Consider the following 18,688-nt stretch of genomic DNA (forward strand, 5'->3'; position numbering starts at 1 on the left):
AAGTAAATGCATGTACTATTGCTGCTATTCAATCTCACCTTTAAAAGCAAAACGGCATCATTTCCAGACCTATAGCCCCAAGGCTATATCTTCCATAGACACTGCAAAATTCATATGTCCAAAATTTAATCTCCCCTTGTTTTCAAAAAACCCCTGTAATCCTCTCAGCTCATTAAAATGGCATCACCATATGTCACCCAATTCTCCAAACCCAAAGCCTAGAAATTAGCCTTGACTCTTCTCTTTTCCCTCCACTCCAACCAATCTCTAAATCCTATTGGCTCTATTTCCATTACCTCTTGAATCTGTCTATCCAGTCTGCTGCTATTACTTTAGTTTAAGCTATTAACAAAAGACACCTTTCTAGTCTCCAAGTCTCCATCTGTGACCGCTACAATTCGTTTACTACTTAACAGCTAGAGTTCTTTCAAAAACTCATCCTTCCTATGCATGTACTGTCCTTGCTTAAAGCCTATCTATGACTCTGCACAAAGTACTTCAGACAAAGCCTAAACTGTTTAACGTAACACAGGCCATCATGCCCCCATTTTAGCTTTCTAGATCGGAAGGCAAGGCACCACAGCCATCCAACCCAGGCCGCTGCCTGTTTTTGTACAGTTTTCAATGTAAGGTTTTTACATTTTTAAATGGTTGAAAAAAATCAGAAGATGAATGATATTTCATAACACTGACAAGTACATGAAATTCAAACCTCAGCATCCATGAAGTTTTATTGGAACACACCTCCCCCACCCCTGCCATTCATATGGTCTATGGCTGCTTTTGAGCTACAAGGTGAGCAGCTGTGACCTCCTAAGGTCAAGGATGAAACCCAGTCCTCCTAAAACCGAGTTTCCCTGCCAAGTTTATGATTAACCTCTCTTGTCCAAAACTTATTCCTTTTCTTGTCCCACCCTTGTTCCCCTCAGGATTGAGGAGTATCAAAGAAAAGTGGGACTGAAACAAAGCAGGACCCTGTGAGGCCTTCCTGGGTACAAACTTCTCATATCCCCTGCTTCTTGCTTGGCCTTCCATGAGTTCCAGAGCAGACTCAAGCAGTTAATGATTAGAACAATAGCCACAGAACTCCTAGCTCTCCTGAAGGGATATAGATAACAATCTGATGCATATCTTTGAGTTGTTCTGCAGAAACTAAGATCCCCAACCAGGTAGAGGATGTTGAACACACGTTGACCACAAGCACACAGACTCCCAGACTGGATAGAACCAAAGGATGATAATTAATATTCCCCAAACATCACCCTGTTACCTCACTACCAACCAATCAGAAAAATGTCCGTGAGCTGATCATGCACCCTGCCACCCTCACCTGTAGTGTTGCCTTTAAAAACTCTTGCCTGAAAGCCTGAGTTCCGGTCTTTTGATCATCAGCTGCCTGTTCATCTTGCTTGGCGCCCTGTACTTTCCCTCACCACAACCCAGTTGTCAGTAGATCAGCTTGGCTTCAGGTAGGACACCCGGAGCCCAGTTCGGTTCAGCAACAAGGGATGTCCCACAAAACCGAAAATATTTATTTTCTGCCCCCTTATAGAAGAAGTTTGCCTGTTTCCTCCTCTACACACACCTCACCACTCTCCACTGTAGCCATCCTGAACTATTTGCAGTCCCTAACAGGCCACGTTTTTCTCTCAACCTGCTCCCCCCACCCTTCCATGGGTGTTCCGGCAGAACTAACTCCATCTTAGTATTTAACAGTTGTTCTGATTGTCTTTTTACTTGTCTGGTTCAAGGGTTCACCACTGAAGCCTCAGCACCCAGCACAATCCCTGCCCTCCTTCAGTGCTTGGTAAATGCGTGCTGATTGAATAAGCAAGCATCCTGAAGAGATGAACAAGACTGGGTTCCAACTTTCAAAAGCTTACAAAAGGAAGACATATAAACAACAAGTTAATCTACAAGGAAGAATGAAAAAGCACCAAAAAGTAGCAAGTACTCTGCAGCATAACCAAGGAGAGACAATTCCACCTGGGGAAAGGTCCCTCTTCTTTAGAAATCCTTCTGATTTAAACACAAGCCCCTGTCTCCGTGATGAAATGCTTACTGAGATTTTTTGTAGGCACGTAATGTCCTCATCTGTAAAATAAGCTAAATAATTCCGACTTCACAGGATTAAAAAGAATATGGTTAATTACTGAAAGCACTCAGTGCGTGCTTTCTTACACAAAGTGCTCGGTAAACGGCAATCACTCTCGGATCCGCTAAAACTCTCTGTTTGACGGTCACAGAGTCTGTATCCAAGGGGGTCCCTGATCGCCAGATGCTCGGCCCAGCATCAAACGCACCCCTGTAGTAAGAGCAGCGACCTCGCAGCCACGCGCGGCTCCAGGGTTACCGGGCTAGGTCGCGCGCGGGGCTGGCCGACTCGGGAAAGCGCCGGAGTCCGGCCGCAGGTCTGCAGAACGACAACTGCCGCAGCGCTTCTCTGAGAGTAACGTTCGTTTGCATTTTATCCCGCCGCCGCTCCGGCGCACGGCGCCGGGCTCCGCCCCAAAGGGGCTCGGCAGTCGCCAGCGCGCCCGCGCCTGGTCACCGGAAGAGGCGGGCGACGTCACAAGGGCCTACGCGTCTTGTCGGGGCTGGAGTTGACAGACGGTCTCTGGCTGGATTTCGACGGCCCCGGGACCGCGGAAGAGGCTTCCGAGGGCGGCCGCGATGCCGAGCCAGCAGCGCGTCAGTCAGCTCCTGGATCTGTGAGTCCGCCCCGGCCCGCCTCCCTGTCGCCCCGCCCCGGCGCCGCCCGCGCCCGCCGCCCCGCGCGGCTTCCCTTCCCCGCCCCCTTCTTGCCTCCCTCCGAGGAGGCCCCGCGGGTGTTTCTAGACCTGGGTAGATGATTTTGTCTTCTTGCTGAGGACCGTCGTACCAGGGGGCTGCCCGGCAGGCTTGCCCCTCTGGCCCCCGATAGATGTCCTATCAGTCAGCCTTGACAGCTCCACGCCCGGGCGGTTCCTGGCAGCGGCCTGTCTCTGACGGGAGCTGAAAGCCTTGGTAAAACAAAACAAAACAAAAAACAAAACACTGGATGGGGCTCTCAAAAGCCTTCAGCAAAGTTCCACCCAGTTACTGTAACAGGGATAAATATTGATTCTTTGACATAGCGCTCAAATCCTTGATTGTGCTTGCTGGGTTCAGCTCCCGGTTTTGCTATTATTCTCCAGTTGTGTGACTACAGGAGAGTAATTTCACCTCTCTGGGCCCTAGTTCTTGATCTACAAAATTAGTATAATAACAGTACCTATCTCATGGCGTTGTAGTGAGCAATAAACTTAACATATTTAAATCCTTAGAAGGCTACCTAGTATTAAAAGGATTAACCTCCTTATTACTTAACAGCTAGACTAACACCTAGTATTAAAAGGATTAATCTCCTAATTAAAAGGATTAATTAATTAAAATAAATTTTTTTACTTGATATGAATATTTTATTGAGGGAGAAACCAGAAGCACAGAGGCATGTAGTTACAGGATGGCTTATAAAGTGAGCGCGAGGAAGTTGTTTAACCTTTACAATGGTTATTACGTTGGGAGTTTACAGACAGCAGGGGATTGGTTAAAAGTGATTATCTTACGCTATTTTAAGAAGACAATTTACGTTGATTATTAGAGGCATTTACAAGGAATAACCTGTTAAGTGTCACTTATGTTCATGATATAAACTAGATTTGGTTTCGCTTATGCGGTCTAACTGCCTTGGTCAGCTTGGGGGATTTTCAAGCCTGGTCTCCATTTATTTTATTTAAAAAGTCTCCGACTTTTGGTCTTTCTCTCGACAAGCTGAGAGTGTGAACCAATATGGTGTTACTCTCACTACCCCTTTGATGTAGTCCTTGGCATGGATGGTCATGTAGTTGCTGTTACCGGCAGTTACATAGTCACCCTGAATACGGTCAGTGGGATCATTGAGTTCTTCCAGTTGTCTAATCCTGATGGATAACATATGATGTGTGAGTAGTCGCTGAAAGACATTTAAACTCTTGAGAGGATACAAGGCACTAGGGAGGTTAATATAATGACTATGAGGGGAATAGTAGTCAAGGATTGAAAGATTCCCCAGAGCAGAGAGTCCCAGGAGCCATGATTTAACCAACTGAATAATCAAGGGAAGAAGCGTTGCCTATTTGATTAAAGACTGACATCTGATCTTTAAGATCTTTTTGATATATTAACATAGAAACAACATTTTTTTTTTTACCAGTTACAGTACATGCACTTCTGTCTTGGGTGGTTAGGGTGTCTAAGGCTATGCAGTTGTCTAAAATAACTCTGGCTAAAGAATTTACAAATTCTTGCTGTAACTGTAGAGATTTTGCAGAGGATAAGGTCTCTCCCAATGAAGTTTAAGTGCAGTCTTTTGTTGGTGTCTTTTCCAATAAACTGAGTCTCTGGGTTCTAATATATGGGGCACATTGTCTTCTTTGGAAGCAGATCACAGAAAGCTTTATGGACCTGTGGAAATAAGCCTTTCAATATTGCATTAGTGCCTTATAGTACTGAACTATGTCATGATTACTTAGGATGGGATGAACATGAGGATGTCTTATTTTAGGAGGCAGTGCTATAGGTAAGCTTCCATCTAAGTAGGCTTCTATATGGTGTGAGCAATCAAGTATTCAATAAGAAGCATTTCTATGGAAACAAAAAAAGGCAAAGATTAAAGATTAGTTGGAACAAATTATAAATGTAGTTGTTGAGTCTAGAGAGCAGCCCGTCGAGAAAATTTTTGGAATTGAGCTCGGATTTTTAGATGAAGGTGGAATGAAGGTGGCAGTTTCAAACTGACAGATTTTCCTGGTTTGCAGTTTGAATGTCTTTGATGATGTCATCAGGTGTTCTGCTGAGCTCTGAGTGGCCTACATAGAAGTAGGTATGAAGGTTGTCTTGTCTATACATGATCTGTTGTGACTTCTCTGAAGTCTATATCAAGACTGATAGCTTTAGCTTGTAGGGTTTGAGGAAAAGGACAGTTTTAGTTTTTATTTCAAGTCAGAAGGGTAGGAGAAAATTGAAAATATTAGTTTGGAGAGTCATAGCCAGATATTGGAGAAAACTAGAAGAGTTCAGGACCCAGTCCAGTTTACAGTTAGATACAAAACCTCAAAGACAATAAACAGGACTCGAATTTGATTATGAATATGCCAAAGTTTTCTGTTTAAACATAATTTTTCTCTCTGTAGTCACCTCATTTTTACCAAAGATAATCATAAGTAATTTGTTTGTAAAATAAGTCTAGTCTTTTTAAACTTGGCTTGTTATTTACATAAGTGCAGCAGGAACAGTGATTTTATGCACATTCTCAAATACGATACTCCAGTCAAAGCTTTGGTAATATCCAAGGGGCTTTATTGGCTCCATAAAGTCAACTTTAGATCCTTAAAACTGTCTTAATAAGTAAACTCAGGTTAGATCTTTAAAAGCCTCTTTATGCTAAGAAGGCAAGCCAAGGACTTGTCCAGTTGTGTCCTGTTACAAAGAGAACAGGTTCTTATTGAATTTATTCAAAGATCTATATTGCCATGAAAATAAGAATACTCAGTAAGGGTTGTTTTTTTTTTTTTTGTAATTTGTTTGTTTTAATTCTGAAGGGATCGGGTAAGGAGAAAAAGTAAATGTTTCATTTTTGCTTTTAAAAGTATACTTTGGGCTTCCCTGGTGGCGCAGTGGTGGAGAGTCCGCCTGCCGATGCAGGGGACACGGGTTCGTGCCCCGGTCCGGGAAGGTCCCACATGCCACGGAGCAGCTGGACCCGTGAGCCATGGCCGCTGAGCCTGCGCGTCCGGAGCCTGTGCTCCGCAACGGGAGAGGCCACAACAGTGAGAGGCCCACGTACCGCAAAAAAAAAAAAAAAAAAGTATACTTTACCAAATTGTTTTAAGTTTAGATAGCTTAGAAGGAGAGGGAAAAAAGCGTTCTTTAAATCTGGAAAACAAGCATTGAAGAACTGACAGTGTTTCAAACAAAGTCATAAAAGTTATAATTATTTTCATCAGTTCATTTGGTCCCATGTAATTAATCCTTGTTTTGCTTGATCTTGGGTTAGCAGTTTTATGAGTTAAGCAGCTTCTCCATTAGAGTTCTAGAAGTTCTTACTCAGTTTAGTGGTATGAGCTTAAAGTTATCAGAAACCTGTATTCCAGAGTACTTGTCAGAGTCCTTTCCATGAATCTCCATAAAGACAAAGCATTTTGGCCTGTAGTTGATTGTAAATGCTTTACTGTGAAGCAAAACTTAGTTACCTATTCAGCCAAAGTGACAACTAAAAGATTTCAAAAGCAAATACAGAAAGTCACATAGTTCTAAAAGACAAAACAAAACCAAAAAAACCTTACCTCTTGTAATGTTGTAAAGATTCAGTTTTCCTAAGTAGTTAGGTAACATGAAGCACAGGAAATTATTTTGCTAAGACACAGAATCTTTAGTTCCTAGACAGTTTATACAAAAGGTAAAGAAAAACCTTTTATAATACAGTAAGTCTCCTACATACAAACAAGTTCTGTTCCGAGAACACGTTTGTAAGTCCAATTTGTTCATAAGTCCAACAGAGTTAGCCTAGGCACCCAACTAACACAATCGGCTGTATACTGCTGCTTTTACGCTTACTTCCGGACATCCTGGGCTTGAAATAAAGATACTGTACTACTGTACTCTATACAGTACTGTACAGTGAAGTACGCAAAAACACAACCCTTGTAGAGGATGCACACATGTGACTATGTATGCCAGACACGTGAACTAACTTATGTGATTGCACATGCAAATGCACGTTCGCATCTTTGAAAGTTTGCAACTTGAGGGTTCATATGTAGGGGACTTACTGTATCTTATTAAGAGCAGACCAATAATTAAAGAAACTTTGTGCTTTTAACACAGAGGGTAAAAACGTTCTAGTTTGTTTCAGTTTATTATTGAGCTCATTTTTTAAAACCCTTATAAATAATTTTAGCTAACTTTGACCTTCCAACATAAAATTTCTAAACAAGCACTTTCTATATCCATTTAGAGTTTGTGTTATTCCTTTTCTCTTTCTCATTCTGGAATGAACAGTAATTTTACTTTACAAAATTGCTGTACAAAATTACTTTCTTTTTTCCATAACAAAAATACAACCTATATTCTTTGCATGCTCTTCTTCTAAAATTACATCCCATTTTCCTCTCATACTTTGTGTACAAAGTTGTTTTCTTTCTTTCTTGTTTCTAGTATTTTTTTATATATTGATTATAAATTTTAACCTTTATTAACATTTATTTTCCAGTGAAAACTAGGAAGCATGCAGTTGTGAACTGTCATAATAGCAGCATCCTATAGTAGATTAGCAAATTCATGAATACATAATTACAAAAAAATATATTTTTTAGAGACGTTTTCTCACAGTACAATTTTTTCTTACAGTTTTGTGGAGCTATAATTGACATACAGCACTGTGTAAGTCTGAAATATACAGCATAATGACTTACATACACAATAAGTTTAGTGAACATCTATTGTTTTATACAGATACAAAATTAAAGAAATAGAAAAAAGGGGTTTTTTCTTATGATAACTCTTAGAAATTATTCTCATAACAGCTTTCATATGTAACATACAGCAGGGTTAATTATATTTATCATGTTGTGCATTATATCCCTAGTACTTATTTATCTTATAACTGGAAGTTTGTAGCTTTTGACTGCCTTCATCCAATTCCCCCTGCCTCTGGTAACCACAAATCTGATCTCTTTTTCTATGAATTTGTTTGCTGTTTGTTTTTGAAGTATAATTAGTCTACAACACTATGTTAGTTACTGTTACACAACATAGTGATTCAGTATTTCTATACATTTCAAAATGATAACCATGATAAATCTAGTTACAGTGTCACCATATAAAGATATTATATAGTTGTTGACTATATTCGCCACACTGTACATTTCATACCCATGACTCATTTATTTTGCTGCTGGAAGTTTGGTACCTCTTAATCTTCCTCACCTATGTTTTTTCTGCCCCCCATCCCCTCCCCTCTGGCAACCAGCTCTTTGTTCTCTGTATCTGTAACTATTTCTGTTTTGTTTGTTCAGTTTTGTTTTTTAGATTCCACATATAAGTGAAATCATACAGTATTTGTCTTTCTCTGTCTGACTTACTTCACTTAGGATAATGCCCTGTAGGTCCATCCATATTGTTGCAAATGGCTAGATTTCATTCTTTTTAATGGCTGAGTAATATTCCATTTTAAAATATATATCACGTCTTCTTTATCCATTCATCTGTTGATGGGTGCTTAGGTCGCGTCCATGTCTTGGCTATTGTAAGTAATGCTGCAGTAAACATAGGGGTGCATATATCTTTTTGAATTAGTGTTTTTGTTTTCTGTGGATAATTACCCAGCAGTGGAATTGCTGGATCATATGGTAGTTCTATTTTTAATTTCTTAAGGAATCTCCATACTGTTTTGCATAGTGGCTGCACCAATTTACATTCTCACCAACAGTGCACAAGGGTTCCCTTTTCTCCACGTCCTTGCCTACACTTGTTATTTGTTGTTTTTTGATAATAGCCATTCTGACAGGTGTGAAGTGATATCTCTGTGGTTTTGATTTGCATTTCCCTGATGATTAGTGATACTGAACATCTTTTCATGTACCTGTTGGCTGTCTGTGTGTCTTCTTTGGAAAAATATCTATTCAGTTCCACTGCTCATTTTTTAATCAAGTTGTTTGTTTTTTTTAATGTTGAATTGTATGAGTTCTTTGTATATTTTGGATATTAACCCCATATCAGATATACTGTTTGCAAATATCTTTATATTCAGTAGATGGCCTTTTTGTTTTGTTGATTGTTTCCTTTGCTGTGCAAAAGCTTTTTAGTACTTTTTTTTTAGTACTTTTTTTTTTAATGTATATAGTCCCACTTGTTTATTTTTGCTTTTGTTTTCCTTGCCTGAGGAGACGTACCCTAAAATATTGCTAAGACCAATGTCAGAGAGCATACTGCCTATGTTTTCTTCCAGGAATTTTATGGTTTCAGGTCTTACGTTCAAGTCGCTAATCCATTTTTTGTTGTTGTTGCATTGGGTCTTCGTTGCTGGGCACGGGCTTTCTCTAATTGCGGTGAGTGGGGGCTACTCTTCATTGTGGTGCCACGAGCTTCTCATTGCGGTGGCTTCTCTTGTTGCAGAGCACAGGCTCTAGGTGGACAGGCTTCAGTAGTTGTGGCTCGCGGGCTCTAGAGCACAGGCTCAGTAGTTGTGGTGCACAGGCTTAGTTGCTTCACAGCATGTGGGATCTTCCTGGACCAGGGCTCGAAACTGTGTCCCCTGCATTGGCGGGCAGATTCTTAACCACTGTGCTACCAGGGAAGCCCCTCTAATCCATTTTGAGTTGATTTTTATGTATGGTGTGAGAAAATGTTCTAATTTCATTCCTTTACATGTAGCTTCCAGTTTTCCCAGGAACACTTACTGGAGAGACTGTCTTTTCCCCATTGTATATTCTTGCCTCCTTTGTCATAGATTAATTGACCAGAAATGTATATTTCTGGGCTGTCTATTCTGTTCCATTAATCTATACTTCTGTTTTTGTGCCAGTATCATACTCTTCTGATTTCTGTAGTTTTGTAGTGTAGTTTGAAATCAGGAAGCATGATACCTCCATCTGTGACCTTCTTACTCAAGATTATTTTGGATATTGGAGGGTCTTTTATGTTTCCATACAAAATTTAAGATTATTTTTTCTAGTTCTGTGAAGAATGCCATTAGTATTTTGATAGGGATTGCCTTGAGTAGTATGGTCATTTTAACATTTTTAATTCTTTCAATTCATGAACACAGTGTATCTTTCCATCTATTTGTATCGTCTCCAATTTCTTTCATCAGTGCCTTATAGTTTTCTGAGTACAGATCTTTTACCCCCTTAGTTATATTTATTCCTAGGTATTTTATTCTTTTTGATGCAGTTGTAAATGGGATTGTTTTCTTAATTTCTCTGTCTGATAGTTCATTGTTAGTATACAGAAATGCAACAGATTTCTGTATATTTATTTGTATCTTGCAACCTTACTGAATTCATTGATGAATTATGGTAGGATTTTGGACAGTGTCTTTTGGATTTTCTATGTGTAGTATCATGTCATCTGCAAACAGTGATGGTTTTACTTCTTCCTTTCTGATTTGGATTCCTTTAATTTCTTTTTCTTGTCTGATTGCTGTGGCTAGGACTTCCAATACTATAGAAGTGGTAAGAGTGAGCATCCTTGTCTTGTTTCTTATCTTAGAGGAGATGCCTTCAGCTTTTCACTGTTGAGTATGATGTTAGATGTGGGCTTGTCATATATGGCCTTTATTATGTTGAGGTATATTTCCTCTGTACCCACTTTGTTGAGAGTTTTTTGTCATAAATCGTTGTTGGATTTTGTCAGAAGCTTTTTCTGCATCTATTGAGATGATATGATTTTCTTCTTCAATTTGTTAATGTGGCGTATCACATTAATTGCTTTGTGGATATTGAAACATTCAAGGATGAGATTGGTTCAATCCCATCCCTGAGTTAAATCTGCATTGATCATAGTGTATGACCCTTTTCATGTACTGCTGAATTCAGCTTGCTAATTTTTTTTTTTTTTTTTGCGGTACACGGGCCTCTCACTATTGTGGCCTCTCCCATTGTGGAGCACAGGCTCTGGACACGCAGGCTCAGCGGCCATGGCTCACGGGCCCAGCTGCTCCGCGGCATGTGGGATCCTCCTGGACCGGGGCACGAACCCGTGTCCCCTGCATCGGCAGGCGGACTCTCAACACTGAGCCACCAGGGAAGCCCAGCTTGCTAATATTTTGTTGAGGATTTTTGTGTTTATGTTCATCAGTGATATTGGCCTGTAATTTTCTTTTTTTTTGTGATATCTTTGTCTGGTTTGAGTATCAGAGTGATGCTGGCCTCACAGAATGAGTTTGGAAGCATTCCTCATTCTGCAATTTTTTGGAATAATTTGAGAAGGACAGGTGCTAACTTTTTTCTAAATGTTTGGTAGAATTCACCTGTAAAGCCATCTGGTCCTGAACTTTTGGGAGGTTTTTAAGTTGCTGATTCAACTTCATTCACATTCATAATTGACCTGTTCATATTTTCAATAGTACGGTTTTTTAATCTGGCAAAAGACATGTTTATTATAACCCCAAGTAGCTTTTATCTGTAAAAATTAAGAAGCCAAAAACTTATGATAAATTTATGTTTAGCAATTAATGTTTCAGTATATTATCTTATTTGGAAATGATTTAGATAGGATATAATAGATAATGAATATCCATCATTTAAGTTAACTTAGTATAAACTTTTATCTTATATCTATTTAATTTACTTGTTTTTAGTAAATATGCTTGGATTAAACATTAAACAGCTAATCATCATCTTATATTGTTTTTCTTGCTGCCAAATTTTATAATATAGAGATAGCACGAGCTTATTTTACTAGTAAACCTCGGTAGAAATGTTTGTATATTTGCATTATATTTAATGTTGACAACCCTATTTTATTAAACCAACACATTTAAAGTAGCTTTTATTTACCAAATATCATTCCAGATCACACCAACTTGAAAAGCATTTGGATTAGTTTCTATATTTCTGAGAGTTTTAAGAGCACTTAATTTATATAAGTGCTTATTTTCCTTTAAGCAGATTAAATAGAGCTCTTTAAAAAATATCACAGACCATACATGAATTCGTGTATACGTAAATATATAGACAGACACAAACAGAGATTGTATAACTTTCATTTTTAAATTTTAACCATGTGTCAGGTACAGTAATATAAAACTCAAAAGAATAGCTGGATCCAAATTATTTCTGGCAGATGTAATAAATTAAGGTTACCTGCTGATGGCTAGAGCTTTCTACCAAAATTTTTTTGGTAAATTTTTTTCTGTGTGCTGTAAGGATTCTTTTAGAGAAGCTGTTTTTGGAGTCATTTTGTCTTTTAGAAGCTTTTGCCTACCATCGTTTCTGAGAAATTTGGAATATTCTCTTTTTAAGGGTGTCCCTAAGGTGGACTATCTTATCTAAATTAAAGGTTCCCCAAAGTGGCCACTGCAATTCCAGTCATCCTTCATAAAGTTCACCCATTTTTCCAAAAGGCACAAGATCCTGGTCTGTGATTTGGACCAGGTGGAACCCATCTTCACCTTAGATTCTCCAGGACATCTTAACTCTGAGGGGTCCTGTTTTTGAACAGCTGTTCTGAAACACAGGGAATTACACTCCCGCCCCTTTTTGAACAGAATAGGGTGACTTATCAAAAAGTTTCAACAATAGTTGCTCAATAAAATTGGAGAGCTCAACACGAAAGGGAGTGAAGCTTGGATTCAAGAGAGGTGTACTGTGAAACTTCTTGGTCAGTGAGAAAACAGTGAGCATAATGGGCTCCATGAGTACTGGCACTTGTTTACTCACCAGCCTCTTGACTAATCAGGGATCGTCTGTAGGTCCCACTTCTGACACCAAAAACTGTCAAAAGAAAATTCAGAGAGATTTATTTGATACGAATATTTTATTGAGTGACAAATAAGCTATTTGTGAACAGAGAGACTTCAAACTGAAAGTGGTTAGAAGCTCAGAGGCATGTAGTTACAGGATGGTTTTTAAAGTGAGAATGAGGAAGTTGTTTAACATTTACGATGATTGGTTGTTACAGTGGGAGTTTACAGATGACAGGAGACTGGTTAAAAGTGTTTATCTTATACTATTTTAGAAGATGATTTAAGTTCTGCTTATTGTTATCAGAGGCATATACAAGAAATAATGTTACCTTTTGCTTAAGTTCATGAAATAAGCTATCAATAGATTAAGTTTAACTTATGCAGCCTAACTGGTTTTGTTTGCTTGGAGGATTTTCAAGCTTGGTCTCCATTTTATTTTACTTTAACACTAGCAAATAATAAACACTACTAAACGTTAGTTATTGTTATTATTAGTTATTTCACACCAGAAATTGTGCTGAAAATTGCAGTTATAATGGCAATTGCTTCTCTCCAGGAGCTTTCAGTCCATTATTATTCCCATGTAAAAAAGTTACGGCTAAGGAGAACAATCACTATAATCTACTGAGTGCCTTCTAAAACAGTAGGATTTGACATTTGCATTATATCTCAGAAACTTCTGGCCCTCGGTCCACAGTCAATTTTCATAAAAGGGAAATCTGTTGATTCTCCTTTGTTGATTCTCAGACTTGTGTAGAGTCCTGAGAAAAGTATCTTTACTTTAGTTCTTGGTGAAACTTTTACACCTCATCCAAACAGAATATCCTTTCTGTTAGTAAAGACAGAGTAAGTTAAGGGTGCAAGTTAGGAAAACAGACTACGTGGGTTCTATACATACACCTACCATTTACTAGTTATACAATCTTGAGCAAATGTTTCAACTTATCTGGGATTCAGTTTTCTCCTCTGTAAATGGAAGATGATGATATTATTACCTACCTTACTGAACTGCTGTGAAGATTAAAAGCCAGTACATGTAAATTCCATAAAACAGTGCTTGGCACATAGTAAGTATTCATTTATGTTAGTTATTAATGTTATATCATTCCTACCATGGAAAGCACTGTAACGAGGAATATGTTACCTAAGACCTGACCTTTTTTCCTAAGGCCTAGCTTAATTCCTACTCTTAGTTCCAATCTCTATTCTAAGGCTCCGTGAGGGTTCCATGCAAATGATCCTATGAACTCCTGGGGCCAGAATCAAGTCTTTTGTCTCTTTGTACCCACAGTTCCTTATTTTTAGGAGTTACTATTCAGTTAAGCATGTATATAAAGAGGACATGTGGCATATGAAGCACTATGCTGATGATTGTTGGAAATAACTAGCATAAAAGAGGTATAGTCTTATGGGACTGGCACAAGACAAGTATATGAATAAATATAATCTAAGTATAATAATACCACAAAAGCTGGATTTACAAATGGGAGGAAATGCGTTCAAGTGGGAGTACAGGAATTTCCCTGGTGGCACAGTGGTTGAGAATCTGCCTGCCAATGCAGGGGACACGAGTTCGATCCCTGGTCCGGGAAGATCTCATATGCTGTGGAGCAACTAAGCCTCTGCGCCACAACTATTGAGCCTGTGCTGTAGAGCCCACAAGCCACAACTACTGAGCCTGCATGCCACGACTACTGAAGCCTATGCACCTAGAGCCCATGCTCTGCAACAAGAGAAGCCACCGCAATGAGAAACCTGCACACCGCAACGAAGAGTAGCCCCTGCTCGCCACAACTAGAGAAAGCCCACGTGCAGCAACGAAGACCCAATGCAGCCAAAAATAAATAAATAAATTTAATTTTAAAAAAAGAGTATAATAATAAGAGCAAAGGCTTGATGAACAGGAAAGTTAGAAATATATGAGAAGACCAGAAAATAGTATTTCTACTTGGCTGGAGAATACAATATGAATAGTGTAATAGTAAGACATAAAGCCAGATAATTAGGATCAGAACCTTGGCCACCACAATGAAATAAGTGTTTAATTCTGTAACATGGGAAGCTATCAAAGGTTTTGGAACTGCTGGGAGCAGAGGGAGAGTTGAATTAGGGAGCAGTTAAGAATAAGAAGACAGGAAACTGTTTTAAAATTTTGGAAAAGAGTAAGGAGAGCCCAAACTAGGAGACATATGTGAAGATGTTCTTGCAGAATTCATTCTGGTAAAAGAAAATTGGAATGTCCATCACTGGGAGAGGTGCCATGGAATGTTATTCAGCTATTAGAAAAGTAAAGAGTAAATGTGTATATATTCACATGGATGGAACTTGAAAACATAGTGCTTAGTGAAAAAAGAGGAAACAAGAATATATTAAGAAAAATTATCCAAAAATTGGAATTAAAGCAAAAAGATGACCATATGACCTTCATTGTCATACTAAAGTGTTGTCTCCCATGTAAAGGTCCACATTTAGGATAATATTTTCTAACCTTTCTTGGGATGAGATATGGTCAGGCTGGCAGTTGTTCAGCAAGCTGTTTCTGGGTTACCTTGGGTTTCTGTTACTTTGGTAACAAGCTTGGTTCAGAATAGCAGTCAACTGTTTTACTAAGTGCACTGTTAAGTCCACAGGAATGGGACTTCTCCGTGACGGAAAACTGCTTGGTTTACATCCTTGCATAAGTTCTTAACCTCTTCACTGGACCAGCACTTTGAGTAGCACTGCCTTGGAGAATCCTTTGGATCTGTGATATGGTGAACAATTTTGAATAAGGGGAGCAAGGAAAAGCAAAAATTAAAAATTACTGTAAAGTTTTTAGCTTCATTGACCAGGAGGATGGTGATATCGTTAGATAATTGTGGAGGAGTAAGTATCTTTTCAGGAAAATTAATCAGAACATCCAGTTGAAATAGGCAGTTAGGAATATAATTTAAAACATTTTTAATTCAACTTTTCTTTCCACCATCTTTCCATGCCACCATAATGGTACACATGAATGTCCTGGCTGATGCTCTCAAGAGTATCAACAATGCCGAAAAGAGAGGCAAATGCCAGGTTCTTATTAGGCCATGCTCCAAAGTCATCGTCATGTTTCTCACTGTGATGATGAAGCATGGTTACGTTGGCGAATTTGAAATCATCGATGATCACAGGGCTGGGAAAATTGTTGTGAACCTCACAGGCAGGATAAATAAGTGTGGAGTGATCAGCCCCAGGTTTGATGTGCAACTCAAAGATCTAGAAAAATGGCAGAATAACCTGTTCCCGTCCCATCAGTTTGGTTTCATTGTGCTGACAACCTCAGCTGGTGTCATGGACCATGAAGAAGCAAGACGAAAACATACAGGAGGGAAAATCCTTGGATTCTTTTTCTAGGGATGTAATACATACGTGCAAATAAAATGCCTCAGAGGACAAAAACAAACAAACAAACAAACAAAATTTTTTTAATTCAATTTATTTAAACTAAAAAAACCCAAACAATTAACCCATTTCTCCCACCCGCCACCTCCGAGAACCACCAATCTGTTTTCTGTAACTATGAACTTTTGTTTGGGGTTTTTTCGTTTTTGTTCTTAGACTTCACATATAAGAGAAGTCATATGGTATCTGTCTTTCTCTGTCTGACTTATTTCACTTAGCATAATGCTCTCTAGGTCCATCCATGTTGTTGCAAATGGCAAGATTTCATTCTTTTTTATGGCTGAATAATATTCCACAGTATATATACCACATCTTCTTTATACATTCATCCATTGATGGACACTTAGGTTATTTCCATATTTTGGCTACTGTAAATAACGTTGCAGTGAACATGGGAGTGCAGATATCTTTTCAAATTAGTGTTTTCATATTCTTTGGATAAATACCCAAAAGTGGAATTGCTGGATCATATGGTAGTTCTATTTTTAATTTTCTGAGGAACCTTTATACTGTTTTCCATAGCACCTACACCTATTTACATTCCCACCAACAATGCACAAAGATTCCCATTTCTCCACATCCTTGCCAACACTTGTTATTTGTTGTCTTTTTGATAATAGCCATTCTGACAGGTGTGAGGTGACATCTCATTGTGATTTTGATTTGCATTTTTCTGATGATTAGTGATATTGAGCATCTTTTCATGTATTGGTCATCTGTGTGTCTTCCTTGGAAAAATATAATTTTTAATTTGAAAGAGATATCAAGGAGTAAGTCTAAGATTAGGAGTAAACTTATAGATAGTAGGTGAAGCCATGGTTAAGTTTGAGGAAGAGGATATAGAGAGAAGAAAAGGAGACCAAAGACCAAATTTTATGCAACACTTACATTAGAAGCAGGCCATTTTGCCTGAATTCATTTCTTTGTTAGATTAATTTACTGTATAATTGATTGGCTAAATATTAATAAGTTGTTTCTTTTATCTATAAAATTTAGAACAGTTCATATTGGGTGAGATATCTATTTCTCCTCCCACACCCATACCCTTTTTTTTTTTACAGCTTTTGAAGATTTGTTTAGTTTTAGCTGACCACTTTTCATTTTTGGCTTGAGAACTGAGACCACCTATGTTAACCTTTGGGATTGAGAACTAAGATTGCTTATGTCAATATAACTTTTTGCTCCAGGAAATTTCTGCAGTCAGTTTATCTAAATAAACATTTGGTTATTAAGGTGAACATTTTGATTGTTAGGGTGAACATTATATTTATCAGGATAGATTATTCATGAGGCTTACTTCAAGACCCCATGTCCATCATTCTTAAACCATTACATCACAAATTTTGCCTAATCCTATCCCATTCCCCATCTTGGAGGGGGAGAACCCTCTTAAACTACTTGAGCTTTCACCCCCAAATCCTGAATGTACTCTTCCCTACCTTTCCCCTATTAAGACACTATCAAAACCCTGTTAAACCCTCACTGCAGCAAATTTAATAAACTTGCTTTGTTTGACCAACAGGCTTTTTGGATGGTCTTTGTGAGCCATTTAATAGTTCTCATAGCAGCATATTAAGAAATACTTAATTTGTTTCTGTCCCGGCTCTCTGCTAGTGCTGCTGTAGGGAACTGGAACAGAACGAGGAAACCCTTTATTCTGTGGAACACATTGCACAGCCTGAGCTCAGAGAAGAGACCAAGAACAAAATGAAAAAGACTGAGAGGAAGAGGGAGGTGGGGGGGGCTTCCCTGGTGGCGCAGTGGTTGAGAGTCTGCCTGCTGATGCAGGGGACATGGGTTCGTGCCCCGGTCTGGGATGATCCCACATGCCACAGAGCGGCTGGGCCCATGAGCCATGGCCGCTGAGCCTGCGCGTCCGGAGCCTGTGCTCTGCAACAGTGAGAGGCCCGCGTACCGCAAAAAAAAAAAAAAAAAAGAGGGTGGGGGAGAAAAAAGGGTATTATCATGGAAAGAAGAAAACATTTAAAATATAGCTGAAATCTGTATAAAGGAAAATGTAAGAGGAGTGATTGTGGAATTTGATTTTTCTCTTCTTCAAGCTAAAATGTTTTTAGCTTGGTCTTGTTTTGCGAATGCTGGTAGAAGACTAAAGGCTTGGGTCTTGGGTCAGAGACCCTAAGGACTTGATTATTCATTGCACAACAAGCAGCATGAGCATTAGCATGTTTATGTCACTTCCCCTTGACCTCCAAGACACACGCCAGCAACACAGAAGGCCAAGCTGGATACCTACACAAAGGGCAGGTTGTGTTACAGGAGACAGACTCTGAATTTGGGGACTCTGCATTTTATAGCAAGCAGTAAGCAACCTCTTTGTTCTGGAGGGAGACATTATCTCACAGTGTTGCTCATTGTAAACACAACCCTGAGAGTGGCCCAGATAGAGTGTCAGGGCCTTATAATCTTGTCATTCCCAGCAAGAAAGGTAAGGCCATGAAAAACCTGTAGAGAACTGCCTTTCCCAACATTTCACCTTTTGGTCCTACCACCTTGGCTTCTGACAAATTGTCACATGAGTATGACGCTTCTTCATCACACTGATTCATTTAATCAGCAGAGGCTAGGACCAAATATATTCAATTTGTGTCATACAGCAATCAACTAAAGCTATTAATATCGCTCCCAAAAGGAGGATGAGGCCAACTGGCAATATTGACTTCAGCTATGACTCCAGAGTCCCAGAGTCAGGCAACTGTGACTAAATCCCAGGGGAGACCAGTAGGTTTTATTTCAGAAATCCAAGATGTAGTGTAAGCCCAGGATATTCTCCATTATGGC

At 39.1% G+C, this 18,688-nt stretch overlaps 1 protein-coding gene and 1 pseudogene across 1 annotated transcript in view; both read left to right on the top strand.

Annotated features, from left to right (window-relative positions):
- Positions 1 to 2,565: 2,565 nt before the first annotated feature.
- Positions 2,566 to 18,688, top strand: part of AMN1 (antagonist of mitotic exit network 1 homolog) — a 65,337-nt gene continuing 49,214 nt past the window's right edge. The window contains exon 1 of the mRNA XM_030830426.2: positions 2,566 to 2,711. Within this exon, the coding sequence (XP_030686286.1) occupies positions 2,674 to 2,711 (38 nt within the window). The 5' untranslated portion in view covers positions 2,566 to 2,673. The remainder of the gene's footprint in view (positions 2,712 to 18,688) is intronic.
- Positions 15,449 to 15,841, top strand: LOC132597955 (small ribosomal subunit protein uS8 pseudogene; annotated as a pseudogene).

Source organism: Globicephala melas, chromosome 10 (assembly GCF_963455315.2).
Source record: "Globicephala melas chromosome 10, mGloMel1.2, whole genome shotgun sequence".
NCBI classification, from domain to species: domain Eukaryota; kingdom Metazoa; phylum Chordata; class Mammalia; order Artiodactyla; family Delphinidae; genus Globicephala; species Globicephala melas.